Source organism: Notolepis coatsorum (assembly GCF_963971535.1).
Source record: "Notolepis coatsorum genome assembly, chromosome: 1".
Taxonomy (NCBI): Eukaryota; Metazoa; Chordata; class Actinopteri; order Aulopiformes; family Paralepididae; genus Notolepis; species Notolepis coatsorum.
The window spans coordinates 309,512,462-309,529,320 of record NC_140165.1 but is presented as its reverse complement, the minus strand read 5'-3'; the positions used below and the strand labels follow the sequence as shown (position 1 = coordinate 309,529,320).

Sequence of the window (16,859 nt, the reverse complement as noted above, 5' to 3'; positions counted from 1 at the left end):
GTAAGCACTTCCCATTGACCTGTGCATGGTGTAATGCAGGGGTTCTCAAACTTTTTTATACCATGACCATTTTATTTAGTTTTATTTTTTTTTGCGACCCCACACTTAATGTATCGCGTAATTTCACTGTGGAATTAAGGAATATCAAAATAAAAGCACACGTTGTTGAACTTGATCATGCATATTTATTAGAAAATGTAATTACATCACTATGTTATCAATACACATTTATAAAACTAGGCATATTTAGACAAAATATGTTGCCAGAACATTAAAAAAAAAAATCTTTATTTTAATTTGTTTTACTTGCCAATGCGCCACTGTCACCTACCCACGACCCCACTTTGGGTCGCGACCCGTAGTTTGAGAACCGCTGGTGTAATGGATCTGTGTGTTTGTTACATGTTATCTCCACCCTGTTTATATGACACGTGCCAAAAAAAATTGAAAATGAAAGAGAACTAAAAGTCTAATAATAAAAATAATAATGAGAAAGTGAAATGTAAAAAAAAAAGAAAAATTATTAAAAAAATATACATTTAGTCAACTTGTGACCACAAAAAAGGTGCGGCTAGTATGATACTCACTGTCCCAGTCCGATGAAGGGGAAGATAGCCACATAGTAGCCGACACAGATGATGAAGATGAGCCACAGAGGGAAAGGGAAGTCCTTCACGTCCGTCAGCTTGATCACCTCCCCTACACACACACAAACACACACACACACACACAAGTTGGTTGGCACGTTTGTTTTCTATAGATAACCGGCATCTCCAACGATAGATAACAGGTATCTCTCAACGGCTCCATGCTATTGTACAACAGGGCTTCCCTGACCACTCAATATCACTCACTAAAACGACCCCTCCAGTCCTTCCCTGAGAAACCTACAGCACAGCCAGAAGAAACCCAGTGAACAAGAGGCTACACACCACTCTGGGAAGATAACGGCGAAAAACATGCTGAATCGATTAACCCTTTCAGTGCCACGGACGACATATCTCGTTTTATCAGCCCCCCGTTGAGTGCCCACGACGACAAATATCGTTTTATTGTTTTATTAGGGATCTGAAATCATATTTCATCAACCGAGTCTCCCGTTGGTACACCAGCCCCTACAGGAGCTCAGAATGGAAAAAAGCGCCCCCTATCGTCTATCCCTGTGTAACTGCAGGTCAGTCGCTTAGACTGACCTGGGATCTGTAGAGGCGGAGCCAGCTGGCTCCTTATGCTGGCAAGAAGTCTGATCAACATGGAAGTCATCGCGGGACGGGAATCAGTCTGGAATATATATACACAGCAGCCAATAATCAATCAATAAGCGTGATCGATATTTGGAATGGTATCAGGAATTGGAATGGTATCAGGAATTGGAATAATCTTTTTGGATAACATCTGATCTGAGGTAAGGAATCTATTTGACCAGTCTTGGGATAATCAGAGTTGTATTCGCTGAGATCTCAGCGTTTGCCCTATGTGTGATGTGTCTGTGTGTGCGCGATCGCTGATGAGGAAATAAGAGAATCCATTTTTCAGCTTGCGTCTATAGCGTGCATACGTACACATATACTATCGATAATCTAGCGTTTATTTGAAAACGATTCATAAATAGGCCGAAAAATTTCAACGTTTTTTTTTTGTATTCTAGAATATTCCAGTAAATGTCTTTTTATCATGGAATCTTTATATTTTCCTTGAAAACGAGGGCTTGTCAAAATGCTATAAAACGAAAATGAACCGATAAAAAAACAATCCGCTTCGACAATGTCGACTGCAAACGAGTCATTGATAAAGCGACGGGCAGATTAGACACATAGCCATAATTTAAAACATAGATTAGGCGTTTTTAACGCCAACATTGAAGTGGATGGTGGCATTCAACGGGTAAATCAAGGTTAAGCAAGGGCTCTGAAAGTGTTAAGTAACCTACTACTACGCAATTACTCGGCGACAACAAAAACATGCTGAATCCGTTAAGTAAACCACTACTCAATTAAAGGCTTAAGTGAGGAAACAACGGTAGATAGTGTAGCAGTAGATACTACATTCCACTGATACCAGCGAAGAGGCATTTCCAGGGAGTGTGAGAAATCCACACCGAGCTGCTGGAGCTTCTAGGTCACGGAAGAAGTCTGTTTCCTGAAGTTCTAGAGATTTTAGCATTAACCCGACAACAGTCCATGGTATATATAACCTTTTTTTTTATCACTTTATGTTGATGCCTTTTTTAACATCTTGGTCAGGGACTACAGAAGAAATCTAGCCTTCTGGCTAAATCTGGCGTATTTACATTTATTGTTGATTAATATGCACCGTCCCTTTTGCAAATAAGCTTTTTTTTGCAAATTATATCACGGCCACGGTTTATCGTCGGTCCAGAACACGCAACAGAAATCACTTTAGCCGTGTAATTTCCATATTTTTTTTAAACTTGCATTTGAAAACACATCTTTTAACTGTATTTAGTATTTTATTTTATAATAAATAATAATACACTTTTATTTATAAAGCACTTTTCATGCAATAAAAAGCAGCCCAGAGTGCTTTGACAAAACCAAAAATAAAAGGTACAAATACAAATGAATAATAAAATGCAGGACTCGATAGACAAATTGCATATCACAAGCAATATTATACAAGTCCTGCATTTTATTATTCATTTGTATTTGTACATTTTATTTGTGGTTTTGTCAAAGCACTCTGGGCTGCTTTTTATTGCATGAAAAGTGCTTTATAAATAAAAGTGTATCATTAATTATTATACATCAAGGCCTGGGGGCGGGTTATTGCTTTTAGAAGACGACGTTCTACGTCTGTAACATCACCTTTAAATCTATAAACCAAAAGAGAAGCAGTTCCTAAACCTGGCGAGTTCTTACCCCAACAGCAGTCGGAAACGCCCTAACGTCCATCTCAGCCTAACGCTGCAATACAGCCAAAGATGAAAGGTGATACGTTAACCGGCTAACTATCAGTGGGTTTATTCAGCCGACACGGTAGAAGACTCTCTTAAACCAGGTTGAGGTTGATCATCTTCAGGTAGCCACTGTACTGATGCGATTCATTACTTTTCCTGAACAGTATAGACTTAAGCCCATTAGCTTGGGGTTACTGCGGGAAAAAGACAGGAGATTGAAACGGAATCCATGACTTTTCAAGAATAAAAAAAATGCTTTCCTTTGATATCGATACTAGATTGGTATTGGGGGAAATGCGTGTTTCAGCTCGATATCGGCAGGACATCCTATTACCGGTATCCGTGTCGGCGCATCCATAACCGGGAACGGTGCCTACGGCTGGGAGTTTACACACACAGGTGTTGGATCATCTCACCAGTCTTGCCCTGCTCCTTGTTAAGGATCCTCTCTGCTCTCTTGTCCAAGAAGCCCAGGATCAGAGCACAGATCATAGAGAAGATACAGGTTACGCCAGCTAGAGAGAGAGAGAGAGAGAGAGAGAGAGAGAGAGAGAGAGAGAGAGAGAGAGAGAGATAGAGAGAGAGAGAGAGAGAGAGAGATAGAGATAGAGATAGAGATAGAGATAGAGATAGAGATAGAGATAGAGATAGAGATAGAGATAGGGATAGAGATAGAGATAGAGATAGAGATAGAGATAGAGATAGAGATAGAGATAGAGATAGAGATAGAGATAGAGATAGAGATAGGGATAGAGATAGAGATAGAGATAGAGAGAGAGAGAGAGAGATAGAGAGAGAGAGATAGAGAGAGAGACCAAGACAGAGACCAAAATGCAGAGAAAGAGAGGGATCAAATAAACACATTTATTTATGTTCAGATAACGTTATTTGGGACTTTAAGAATAGAAATCAACACACACACGCACGCACGTGTGTGAATGTGAGGCATAACTTTGTAAAGCGCTTTGGATAAAAGCTGCGATATTAAATGCAGTCCATTTACACAAGAGTGAAAGTGAAAGGAGGAAGCAGAGAGCGGCGAGGATGTGTGATTCATGACGAGCAGCGACCTCGTCTTCACTTCTCTTTCCGCACCACGCCGCTGGCCTGGTCACCTGAGAGCGTTCATGAACAGCATCGCTGCAGTCGGGACAAAACCTCATAACTCCATTTTTGAATTTTTTTTTTATTATATAAATCAACTCCGTAGATCATCCTCCATGTGTGTGTGGCTTTTACAAAGTTTAAACAATGGGAAAGCATTAAACCGATCATCTGTCTAAACCTCCTAACTCTATTCACCCTCAAATCTGTGTTCGTTTTTTTCATCTGCTGAAAAGTTGGGTTTTTGGAGTTATGAGGTTTTGTCCCGACAGCAGCGACTGCTTCCTCTGGGAGAGACCGTGTGTGTGAGCGGAGTCTGAATGTTTCCGAGACTGACACACACACACACACACTCCAGAGAGGATGTGGTGATATTATATACAGTGGACAGCATTTATGTAGAGCTTTTACCCAAAGCGCTTTACAATTTGTTCCTCACATTTTTTTACCCATTCACTCACACATTCGCACACAGACGGCAGAGGCAACCATGCAAGGTGCCAACCTGCTCATCGGGAGCAATTAGGGGTTAAGTGTCATGCTCAAGGACACGTCGACACACTGCACGAACCGGGAACCTTCCGATAACCAGATGACCACTCTCTACCTCCTGAGCCACTGTCACCCCCCAGGTGTTTTTTTTATTGCATAATATTGTCACACACAAAACAATTTCAATATCATATTTAACTTTTAAACCATTTAAGAAAGTGATTTTGTATCATTATCCTTATACATTATATATTATATAAAAGTTTCCATAACATGGGTCAAAATGGCAATACTCGTTTTATGTGCTGGACATATCTCAGTACAGCTCAATTTTGTCTCTAGCACCACCTATAGGTCACATGTACAGTATGTCCTCCTTATAGTAGATGTACAGTACAACTTGAAATTGGCACATTTACACACACACACACATTTACACACACACACACGCTGCTGCGCTGGACTTACAGTATATTGTACTGTGGCCCATAGGCGGCGCTACAGATTCCAAACATGTCTGCCTGTAATCATCCTGTAAATTGTTTTGTTGAGCATATAAAAGTAAGTTAAGCCAGTGTTTAAGTTTGTACGTCAAAGTGTCACACCTGCTGTATACGTCATTTACATTTAGTAATTTAGCTGACGCTTTTATCCAACAAGTTCTGTACGACAAGTCATCAGGAAGGGCACAAATCTATCAACTGAGTAACAATGTTCATCAAAGTGTTGAGTGCTACAGTGTAGGTTAGTATATTAGGACAAGTGCATGACAGTAAGGTTAGTTAGGGTTCGATTTTTGAAAATTCTTTTTCATTTCAGATAATGGTTGAAGAAGTGCGTCTTTAGTCGACGGCGAAAGATTGGACGGGTTTCGGCTGTCCTAACTGTGGTGGGCAGTCCATGTGGCCTATAGGTGGCGCTAGATGCTAATGTTTAGAAGCCATTGTACTGTATTGACGTGTTCGGCACAGACAAAACCACGGGACAGAGCCTGCCTGCACGTCGCATGCGGTCACCTCTTACCTATCATGAGCGATTCATACGGTCACCTCTTACCTATCATGAGCGATACAGATGGTCACCTCTTACCTATCATGAGCGATTCATACGGTCACCTCTTACCTATCATGAGCGATACATACGGTCACATCTTACCTATCATGAGCGATTCATACGGTCACCTCTTACCTATCATGAGCGATACAAATGGTCACCTCTTACCTATCATGAGCGATTCATACGGTCACCTCTTACCTATCATGAGCGATGCATACGGTCACATCTTACCTATCATGAGCGATACATAGTCACATCTTACCTATCATGAGCGATACATAGTCACATCTTACCCATCATGAGCGACACAGTCACATCTTACCTATCATGAGCGACACAGTCACATCTTACCTATCATGAGCGATACATAGTCACATCTTACCTATCATGAGCGATACATAGTCACATCTTACCTATCATGAGCGACACGCCCAGTGCAGTGTACCCTGTAGAGCCGACGGCGTCCGCCACGCTGCTGTACACCCAGCCCATGATGTTCATATTGACCGTGCTGCCCTGGAGGACGGGGAGAAGACAGAGGAGAGTGGACACTCGGGCGTGACGGGACAGGACAGAGGAACAGACACCCGGGCGTGACGGGACAAGACAGAGGAACAGACACTCTGGCGTGACGGGACAGGACAGAGGAACAGACACCCGGGCGTGACGGGACAAGACAGAGGAACAGACACCCGGGGGCGTGACGGGACAAGACAGAAGAACGGATACTCTGGCGTGACGGGACAAGACAGAATAACAGACACTCAGGCGTGACGGGACAAGACCGAAGAACAGACACCCGGGCGTGACGGGACAAGACAGAGAGTGGACACTCGGGCGTGACCGGACAAGACAGAAGAACAGACACCCAGGCGTGACGGGACAAGACAGAATAACAGACACTCGGGCGTGACGGGACAAGACAGAAGAACAGACACTCGGGCGTGACGGGACAGACAGACACTCGGGCGTGCAGGTAATAGTAGCGCCGTGTTGTCCGGACACAGCTCTCCAACGCGGCAACCGCACTGCAGACTAAATTGGACAGGATTTTTTGGTCGTTTTTTTTTGTCCTCCGTCGTGCGGTCGCCTCGTTGGATTCAGCTGGAGCAGTTACAGCCAACTTCAGCTGTTCACTCAAAATGGTCCGACTAATGAGACTTTGGTCAGAATCTATCAGTATGATGGGTATGTGCTTACCAGTCGAGCCATGCTGAGCTGCAGTCCAAACACCAGGTTGAGCTCCTTCCCCTTGAACCAGTTGACAGCATAGGTGTTCTGGGCCACAGCCAGGGACTCTCCTCCAATTCTACCCCGGGATAGAGCGTCAGTTAGGGGGCATTCTCAAGCGTCAGGTGGTCCTAAAACGACTTAGGAGCTTGATTATTATTATTTAAAAAAATTGTTTTATGTCAGATTAGAGTCTGGCACAAAATTGTAATTGCCTCTATAATTGTGCAAGTATTGTATTAAAATAAATAGATTGTATCCCGTCTAACCTTTTTCTTTCTTTTAGCAGGTGATGATAGTGGCGCTTATTTAATTTTTTTATTAAAAAAAAATTTAAAGCAAATTATTTTTGTTATATAATATAATACAATATAAACATCAAAATAAATTAATAATAAATCAATAAAAAATGGATACGGGGATTTCTATAGAAATCCTTTTTGAATCACTAGGCATAATATAAGGACAAATATGTCTTGCTATTTTACTAGATTACATTTTCGTTAAGAGATTAGAAATATAGTTTGAAATCATTAATACATCCTGTCCAAGCGGAGTCCTTACCCAAACACGAAGCGTCCAGCTTCCATCAACCAGAACCGATTCGATAGAGCTCCAGCTGCAAATATCACCTGAAAATACCAGCGATTATTAAAGTATATCTATAAAACCATGGCCTACACATGTTATATAAAAAAAAAAAAAAACGTACGGTATATAACCTTCCGGCGTGTACCTACCTGTCCGACACAGACGAAGAGGGAAAATATGATGGTTCCCAGCCTACAAAGAAAACACGATTAAATATATCACTGCAGTTGTATCACTCAAATGGATGTCAGGGTCAGACTAAACGACAGGGCCGAGCGGTCCTCCTACCTGATACCGAGCGGTCCTCCCACCTGATACCGAGCGGTCCTCCCACCCGATACCGAGCGGTCCTCCTACCCGATACCGAGCGGTCCTTCTACCTGATACCGAGCGGTCCTCCCACCCGATACCGAGCGGTCCTCCTACCTGATACCGAGCGGTCCTTCTACCTGATACCGAGCGGTCCTTCTACCCGATACCGAGCGGTCCTCCCACCTGATACCGAGCGGTCCTCCCACCCGATACCGAGCGGTCCTCCCACCTGATACCGAGCGGTCCTTCTACCCGATACCGAGCGGTCCTCCTACCTGATACCGAGCGGTCCTCCTACCTGATACCGAGCGGTCCTCCTACCTGATACCGAGCGGTCCTCCTACCTGATACCGAGCGGTCCTCCTACCCGATACCGAGCGGTCCTCCTACCTGATACCGAGCGGTCCTCCTACCCGATACCGAGCGGTCCTCCTACCTGATACCGAAGACTCTGTCGAGCAGAAATCCCCCCAGGAAGCACAGGATCACATTGGGCCAGGAGTACCAGGCGTACAGCTGCATGAACTGAGCCGTGTTCAATTTCATATCCTGGATCATCACACAGGGGAGCGACGTCAGTGGTTCGATTCAAGGAAATACTTTCGATCTGTACTTTATATTGCGTTATCAACAACGCGCCATGTATCTCATTTAATTTCAAACCTTTATTTAAACTCGAAAGGCCACTTGAGGTTTCCCTCGTTTACAGTCACGTCGAGTGTACACAGGGAACACAATTAACACCCGGCGCCAAGTGCCAATGGCGTGTAGATTTCCTCTTTGGCTGGTAAATTACGGAGGCTACTCGGCCACTCTGGCGTGTAAAAGAAAATTGGGAGCCATATGAGCATATGAGAGTATTATAATATAGTAATAATAACACATGGCGATATACTAAAAAGCTATTTATCATTTTTGGCTGGTAAAAAATCTGCCTGGCTGGTAGTTTTTTTTTTTTTTTTTTTTTATCTACCAGCCACCTTAGCTGGTAAGCCAAAACGGTTTATTTTGTTCCCCGAGTGTACATACAGAGTTAAGCAAAACATACAGAGTTAAGCAAGGTAAATAAATAAAATCACACATGTTATGGCAAATATGATATGTTAATGTTTTATCCTATTACAGCATGTTCATAGCTCTCAGCTCTGTTTAAATACATATTCTCTGTACAGCCTTGACTCGTTAATATAGTTAACTACTAACTAGTATACAGCTTCTCAGACACTAGGGCAACAGTCTTAACACAGTGTTCTTAAAACGACGACCAAGGCCCAGGACGCGTCTATTCTTTCCCCAACACATTTCCAGTTCCGCGTTCGCGTTCTGCGATCTGATTGGCCACGGACGTTTCTGGTGCGATCTGATTGGCCACTGACGTTTCTGGTCATGTGACATGTGCGCCCAATCGCGTGACATACGCCCATTTCCGCCTCGAAGAGCAGCAAACTACCTAACGCCTAGTTTATCACTGGTTAAGCTTAGGCGACTCTTTCGAAGTTGGTTAAGGTTAGAGTTTGGAATCAGGGCTGCCTGGCGTTATATCGCCCTGCTCTAAGACAAACTCTAACCTTAAACCAACTTCGAAAGAGTGCCTAAGCTTAACCGGCGAAAGAACTTGCCGCCACACGATTGGCGCGACCAGAAACGTCAGTGGCCAATCAGAGGGCAGAAGGCGAACGCGGAACTGGAAATGGATTGGGGAAAGAATTCAGGCGCCCAGGACAGCTCGACTTAGATATGACATGTCCAAGAAAATCACATCTTGTTCTTTTCTTGTTGTCGTCATATCAGTCTTGTGTCATACACGCCCAAACCCCTAAACCCATCTTTGTTTTAATGTTCTCATCTTTATTTCAATTTGTCATTCCCAGCTGGTGTATTCAATTGTAAGTCTGACCAGAGCTCTTTCTCACTTTTCTGGTCAGACGCTCGTGTTTCACTTGTCTCCGATTGTAAACTGAGGATACTTTTCTGTGGCCACAGAAAATAAACTACTATCAGAGTCTTGGCTCCTTTCAAATATTCCACAACACACAGCAAATACAATAATAACAATTAGACAAGTAAGGACAACAATTAATTAAAACATGTACAACTTGATTGACAAAGGTTGGAGATCAAGGTTTTAAATTCTGCAACAGAGGGGATAATATCAAGCTTTAATGACTGTTGGAGTTCATTCCATGAGCTGGATGGGGCATCATAGCAAAATGCAGATTTACCCTGTTATGAGCAAACTCAAGGGACCAGCCAGTCACTAGAACGGGTTCCATAGGTTCCAGAATTCCGTTCCAATAATTATGTAGTATAAGGAGGAGGTATCTATCTTACTCAATAAGGGCCTTGGTTTGTGGACTTACAATAATGACTTCAATCAATCAGACTTGTGTCATGTTTTATGTATGATTGCAATGCATAGTGATTTGGTTGCATTGTCTACATGCAGACAGAACAGTCTACTGTAGGCTAGACTACTTTACCTGTGTGACTTGTGTCTGTAGTGCGGCAGGGTTATCATAACAGAAGTAACTTCCTGAAACAAAGGAACACCGGTTGTATAATGCTGAGTAACACTGGACAACAAAATGATACAATACTGTAGCCACAATTAACCTTACGTATAGCCAGACGCAATGAAACACATGGGTTGTTCTGTGAATTCTAATTTTTTAAACGGCACACTTTCTCATTAACAGCTGTTTCGACTGAAGAATATATACTCTCTTTTTTAGACTCTTTTTGTATCACAAAAAGTACTGTATTTGTAGATCTGGTATGTCATAAATGTATAGATGTAGCAGTACTGTCTATCTGTATGTCATGTATGTCATTTTCCTCAGAGACTCAGCAGCCGCCATCACCCCAGTCATCACACACATAATAAACCTCTCCATAAAACAGGGACACGTCCCCAAGGACTTCAAAATTGCAAGAGTGACCCCTCTGCACAAAAAGGGCAGCAAATTAGACCCAGGCAACTACCGACCTGTTTCTATTCTTACCTCCATCTCGAAAGTCATGGAGAAAATAGTCTACAAACAGGTCGAAAAGTACCTGGCGGAAAAAAATCGAATCTATGAATTCCAATCTGGCTTCAGAACATCCCACTCCACTGACACATGCCTTCTCTATTTGAACGACCACATCAAACAAGAGGTGGATGCGGGCAAATACTGCGGCATGGTCATGCTGGGCCTACAAAAGGCCTTCGACACTGTCAATCACTCCATTCTGATTGACAAGCTAAAAGCAATTGGTTTTGATAGTTTATCAGTGAGCTGGATGCAATCCTACCTGGAGGGGAGAGAACAGATGGTGGAGGTAAACGGACCTCTATCCCCCCCCCCTCACAGTGAGCTGTGGTGTTCCACAAGGAAGCATACTAGGACCGCTACTGTTCCTAATTCATGGAAATGACATGTCGTCAGCTTGTGACTGCAACTTGTTCTTGTTCGCGGATGACTCAGCCCTGCTGGTCTCTGACAAGAACAAGTTACAGGTTGAAAAAACCCTCAGCTCTGAACTCGGCAGAATCTGCACCTAGCTCGCTGATAACAAACTATCATTACACCTGGGTAAAACAGAGTCCATTCTCTTCGGATCAAATAACAAACTCAGCAAGACCGGTGGCTTCTCAGTTACAGTGGGTGACAATATTGTCACAAGGAAAGATGAAATTACATACCTAGGTTCCATCCTAGAGGCAAATCTTTCCTGTGACAAAATGGCATCCAAGGTAATAAAAAAAGTCAACCAACGAACTAGATTCTTGTACCGGATCTCCTCTTTGGTAAACAAGAATACCCTGAAGACTCTGGCAGGAGCACTCATTCAAGGGTACTATGATTATGCTTGCACCTCATGGTAACAAAGCACCTCAAAGGCACTAAAAACAAGATTACAAACATCACAAAACAAACTGGTCAGACTTCTACTTGACCTTAGCCCTAGAACCCACCTCACCCCTGCCCACTTTGACAACCTAGGATGGCTTAGAGTAGACGACAGAGTACAGCAACTTGCAATGGGCCTGGTCTACAAGATACACTATACGACTAAGGTACCCATGTACATGTCAAAATACTTCCCAAAGGTCAGTGAATACCACGACCACAACACCAGAGGAAGCTCAACAAATCAATGTTAAAAAAATTCGGCTCAAACAAGGGACTGAACACGTTTCGCAGTTATGCCACATCAATGTGGAACGCCCTACCCAAAGCTGTGTAAAGTAATGTGAATCACTACCCACATTCAAAACCGCTCTTAAAGAGCGAGCACCTACGGGAGGCTGCAATTCAAAACTGGCCACCGTAAATGTCCAAACTCCTCCACCCCCTCCTAATAGACAGTCTCCTCCCCATGTATATTTCTCTCCCACCCACCCACCCCCTCCAAATGTCCACCGTATGTATATATTCTCTCCCCACCGTATGTATATTTCTCTCCCACCCACCCACCCCCTCCTAATGTACAGTCCCCTCCCCATCATATGTATTCTGTCAGGATCTATGGGTAACAGTACTGTATATTTGAATATCGTATATGTCACAAATGTAACAGTACTAAATACCTGTATGTCATGTATGTCCCTATGCCATAAATGTCATGTATGTTGTGTATGTCATAAATGTCACTATGAATTGAAAATGGGGGACCCTGATGTAAACAAGACAAACGTCTTTCTCTGGTCTGCATCCCCTTAACAATTGTGTGTATTGAGCCGTACTGTATTGTACCCGTTCTGCAATCTGTTAATAAAGTTCTCATTCATTCATTCATTCATTCATGTTATGATGAATTGAAAATGGGGGACCCTGATGTAAACAAGACGAAAGTATGTCTCTGGTCTGCATTGATTGATTGAAAAGTTTATTAACAGATTGCAGAATGGGTACAATACAGTACGGCTCAATACACACAATTGTTAAGGGGATGCAGACCAGAGAAAAACTTTCGTCTTGTTTACATCAGGGTCCCCCATTTTCAATTAATCATAACATATTATGACATACATGACATACAGATAGACAGTACCGGCATCCCCTTAACAATCGTGTGTGTATATTGAGCTGTACTGTATTGTACCCATTCTGCAATCTAATTATAAAATGTTCAATCAATCAATCAATCAATCAAGAAGAGCCTAATGTTTGGAAAGTTATTATTAGGATTGATTGATTGATTGATTGATTGATTGAAAAGTTTATTAACAGATTGCAGAATGGGTACAGTACAGTACAGCTCAATACACACAGTTGTTAAGGGGATGCAGACCAGAGAAAGACTTTCGTCTTGTTTACACCAGGGTCCCCCATTTTCAATTCATCATAACATACATGACATACAGATAGACAGTACTGCTACATCTATACATTTATGACATATCAGGAGCCTCACCGAACCCGAGGAAGCACATGAAGAGCAGCACAACGAGTCGGTGCAGTAGGTGGTGCGGGTCGCAGATGGCCCACATCGGTCCAGCGGCGGGTTCTCTGTCACCCCGACGACCTGAAAGCGAGCCATCTTCCTCCTCCTCCTCCTCCTCCTCCTCCTCATTGCCCAGCAAACTCCGTGTCTCCTCCTCGATGCCGGCCATGTTCCTCTGCTGCTCACTCAGCAGGGCTTGTTGTGTGGGGGAAAGCTATGGGACAGAAAGTAAACAGGCAGCTGGGAGGAGATCATATGACCCGTCGTCGTTTGTTTCACGTGACGACGAGAACAGCGCCGGTGCGCCGGTACGGAAGTGGAAGCCCCGCCTGGAGGGAGAGAGGGGAGTCAGCAGCAGCCAATAGATACATAGATATCTATAGAACAGATAGACCACACACTGCACTTCCGCGTTACATGGAGCTCGTGAAGGGGAGGGGAAGGGGGGGGGGGGGGGGGGGGTGGGGGGGAGCACGCGTACTGATTGATTGATTGATTGATTGTTTGATTGATTGAAAACTTTATTAACAGATTGCAGAATGGGTACAGTACAGTACAGCTCAATACACACAATTATTAAGGGGATGCAGACCAGAGAAAGACTTTCGTCTTGTTTACATCAGGGTCCCCCATTTTCAATTCATCATAATATATGACACACACACGGCATACAGATAGACAGTACTGCTGCCTACATCTATACATTTATCAATGACATACCAGATTTGCAAATACAGTACTGTTTGTGATACAAAAAGAGTCCAGAAAAGCGGTATATACATTTGACGTAGAAACTGTACATTGGAGGAGGTTGGGTAGGTGGGGGTGGGGTTGGAGGGGTGGGGGGGGGGGGGACACTACAAGCAAAACTGTACATTGGAATATTGACAACCATACTTGGTCATTGACTGTACATTGGAGGGGGTTGGGTTAGGACATTTACAGGGGCCAGTTTCGACAACAACAACCACTTTTCACGCGCCCCCCCCCCCCCCCCCCCCCCCCCCAAAATACCAGAAGTGTTGCGTTTGATTGATTGATCCTCCATTTTCAATTCATCAGGGCATTTATGACATACAAGCAGTGGCGGACTCAGGCTGTTTGAAGGGCAGGGGCGAAAATAAAAAAATGGCACTTAAGCGTGCGTTTTTCAACCGTGGGGGCACCAATAGGGCACATCCTCTAATTTCTTTCACTCAAAAGGGCACTTAAGCGCACGTTTTTCAACCGTGGGGGCACCAATAGGGCACATCCTCTAATTTCTTTCACTCAAAAGGGCACTTAAGCGCACGTTTTTCGACCGTGGGGGGCACCCCTGCCCCCCCCCCCCCCCCCCCACCCCCCCCCCCTGAGTCCGCCAGTGCATAGTACAAGACATACAAATATACAGTACTGTGTGTAGTGTGTAGGAAAAAACCGCTGTCAGCCTTAAGTGTGCACGAGTCAGCTTTGCACAGTCAGCATCTTCCACACAGAGCAAGTCTGGTTGATGGAAGCTGGACGCTTCGTGTTTTGGGTAAGGACTCTGCTTGGACAGGATGTATTAATGATTTCAAACTATATTTCTAATCTCTAACGAAAATGTAATCTAGCAAGAAATATTTGTCCTTATATATGCGTAGTGATTAAAAATGTATTTCTATAGAAATCCCCCGTAGGCTATACATTTTTTATTTGATTTATTATTAATTTATTTTGATGTTTATATTGTATTATGTATTCTCAAAAAAATGTGTATGCTTTAAAAATGTTTTTGTAAAAATGTAAATAAGCGCCACTATCATCACCTGCTAAAAGAAAGAAAAAGGTTTAGACAGGATACAATCTATTTAGTTTAATACAATACTTGCACAATTATAGAGGCAATTACAATTTTGTGCCAGACTCTAATCTGACATAAAACAAATGTTTTAAATAATAATAATCATTTGCACTCGTCACCAACGCAAGAGACACCGGTATCGAATCCGGCTGTCAGTGTTGCCTCCGGCTTGGCCGGCCGTCATACTGACTCAATTGGCAGAGTCAGCGGGAGGGGAGTCGATGGGTGGTAATCTGGTCGTTGTAAACAGCGACTCCTACAGGTCGGTCAGGGCGCCTGCACAGCAAAGACAGGAAATGGCGGGGGCAGTGTGAGCCTCCCACACGTTACACCTCGCCAATGAGAGTCCGCGCTGGCAGGTGAAAAGAAGTGATTGATTGATTGATTGATTGAACATTTTATTAACAGATTGCAGAATGGGTACAGTACAGTACAGCTCAATACATACAATTGTTAAGGGGATGCAGACCTGAGAAAGTCTTCGTCTTGTTTACATCAGGGTCCCCCATTTTCAATTCATCATAACATATATGACACACAGACAGTACTGCTACATCTATACATCTATGACATACCAGATTTGCAAATACAGTACTGTTTGTGATACAAAAAGTGTCCAGAAAAGAGTGTATATACATTTGACGTAGAAACTGTACATTGGATGAGGTTGGGTAGGTGGGGTGGGGTTGGGTGGGTGGGGGAACTGTACATTGGAGGTGGGGGGGGGGGGGGGGGGGGGGGTAGGGGGTGGGGGGGGGGGGGACACTGTACACTGTACATTGGAATACTGACAAAGCCATACTTGGTCATTTACTGTACAACTGGGTTAGGACATTTGTAGGGGCCAGTTTCGAATTGCAGTCTCCCGTAGGTGTTCTTTGAGAGTGTTTTTGAAAGTGGGTAGTGATTCACATTCCTTTACAGCTTTGGGTAGGGCGTTCCACATTGATGTGGCATAGTTGCGAAACGTGTTTACTAGTCCCTTGTTTGAGGCGAATCTGGGTTTAACATGATTTGTGGAGCTCCCTCTGGTGTTGTGATCGTGGTATTCACTGACCTTTGGGAAGTATTTTGACATGTACTCTGTCGTCTACTCTAAGCCATCCTAGGTTGTCAAAGTGGGCAGGGGTGAGGTGGGTTCTATAGGGCTAAGGTCAAGTAGAAGTCTGACCAGGGCCCCGTTCCCCGTACCTGGATAACTGAGTTAGCCGGATAACTTTCGGGTAAATCTGACTTAAGCCGGACTTTCCGATTCCCCGTACCTGGATTTTCCAAATCACCATGACAACAGATCCAAAAGTTTGAGCCTGGTCGAAAGCAGAGTTTAAGTTCAAGTTAGCCGGATCAAGCAAAGCCACGCCCCCGCAAAGAAAGTGACAGCTCGTTTCCTGAAATTATTCCCACAGCCTAGGATCTGCGTTATACCATTCTGAATTACGTTTTTGTGCTCCATCCTTCCAGAGGGGTCTTTTGAAATGTAAAATAGACCCAAAATGCTGATACTAAATTCACTTTGTCCTAAATAATGCACGTTATATACCGTGGCGCTCGCTCGGTGCAACAACAACAAAATAAAGAATATTCTAAACACGGGTCTCTCGTTCATTAATGTATAAACAATGAATTTATCCCATCTGGCACAGTGGCGTAGCGGTAGTGCTCAAGCCTGGCAACCCGGCGACCGGTGTTCGAAACCCCGTGTTTCCAATATAACTTTTAGGAATATAATATTAATGATTATACGCAAAGGTAGCCTAGTTTTAAGTCAAAATATTATAAATCTGTCATTCTTTATATAGCTCTCAACGTGCACCAAATTGAATTATTCCTATATTGCAAAAAGAAGGAGACGACTGGGTCTCGAACCCCGGTCGTCTGCGTGAAAGTCAAAAGAAGAACCCGTTA

General features: G+C 43.5%; 1 protein-coding gene across 1 annotated transcript in view; it reads right to left on the bottom strand.

Annotated features, from left to right (window-relative positions):
* Nucleotides 1-13,334, bottom strand: part of mfsd1 (major facilitator superfamily domain containing 1) — a 24,252-nt gene extending 10,918 nt beyond the window's left edge. The window contains exons 1-9 of the mRNA XM_084311348.1: nucleotides 13,103-13,334; nucleotides 10,183-10,235; nucleotides 8,139-8,251; nucleotides 7,540-7,582; nucleotides 7,364-7,431; nucleotides 6,770-6,878; nucleotides 5,983-6,085; nucleotides 3,334-3,432; nucleotides 588-699 (exon numbers count right to left, since the gene is read on the bottom strand). Coding sequence (XP_084167474.1) covers nucleotides 588-699; nucleotides 3,334-3,432; nucleotides 5,983-6,085; nucleotides 6,770-6,878; nucleotides 7,364-7,431; nucleotides 7,540-7,582; nucleotides 8,139-8,251; nucleotides 10,183-10,235; nucleotides 13,103-13,301 — 899 coding nt within the window. The 5' untranslated portion in view covers nucleotides 13,302-13,334. The remainder of the gene's footprint in view (nucleotides 1-587; nucleotides 700-3,333; nucleotides 3,433-5,982; nucleotides 6,086-6,769; nucleotides 6,879-7,363; nucleotides 7,432-7,539; nucleotides 7,583-8,138; nucleotides 8,252-10,182; nucleotides 10,236-13,102) is intronic.
* Nucleotides 13,335-16,859: the final 3,525 nt, after the last annotated feature.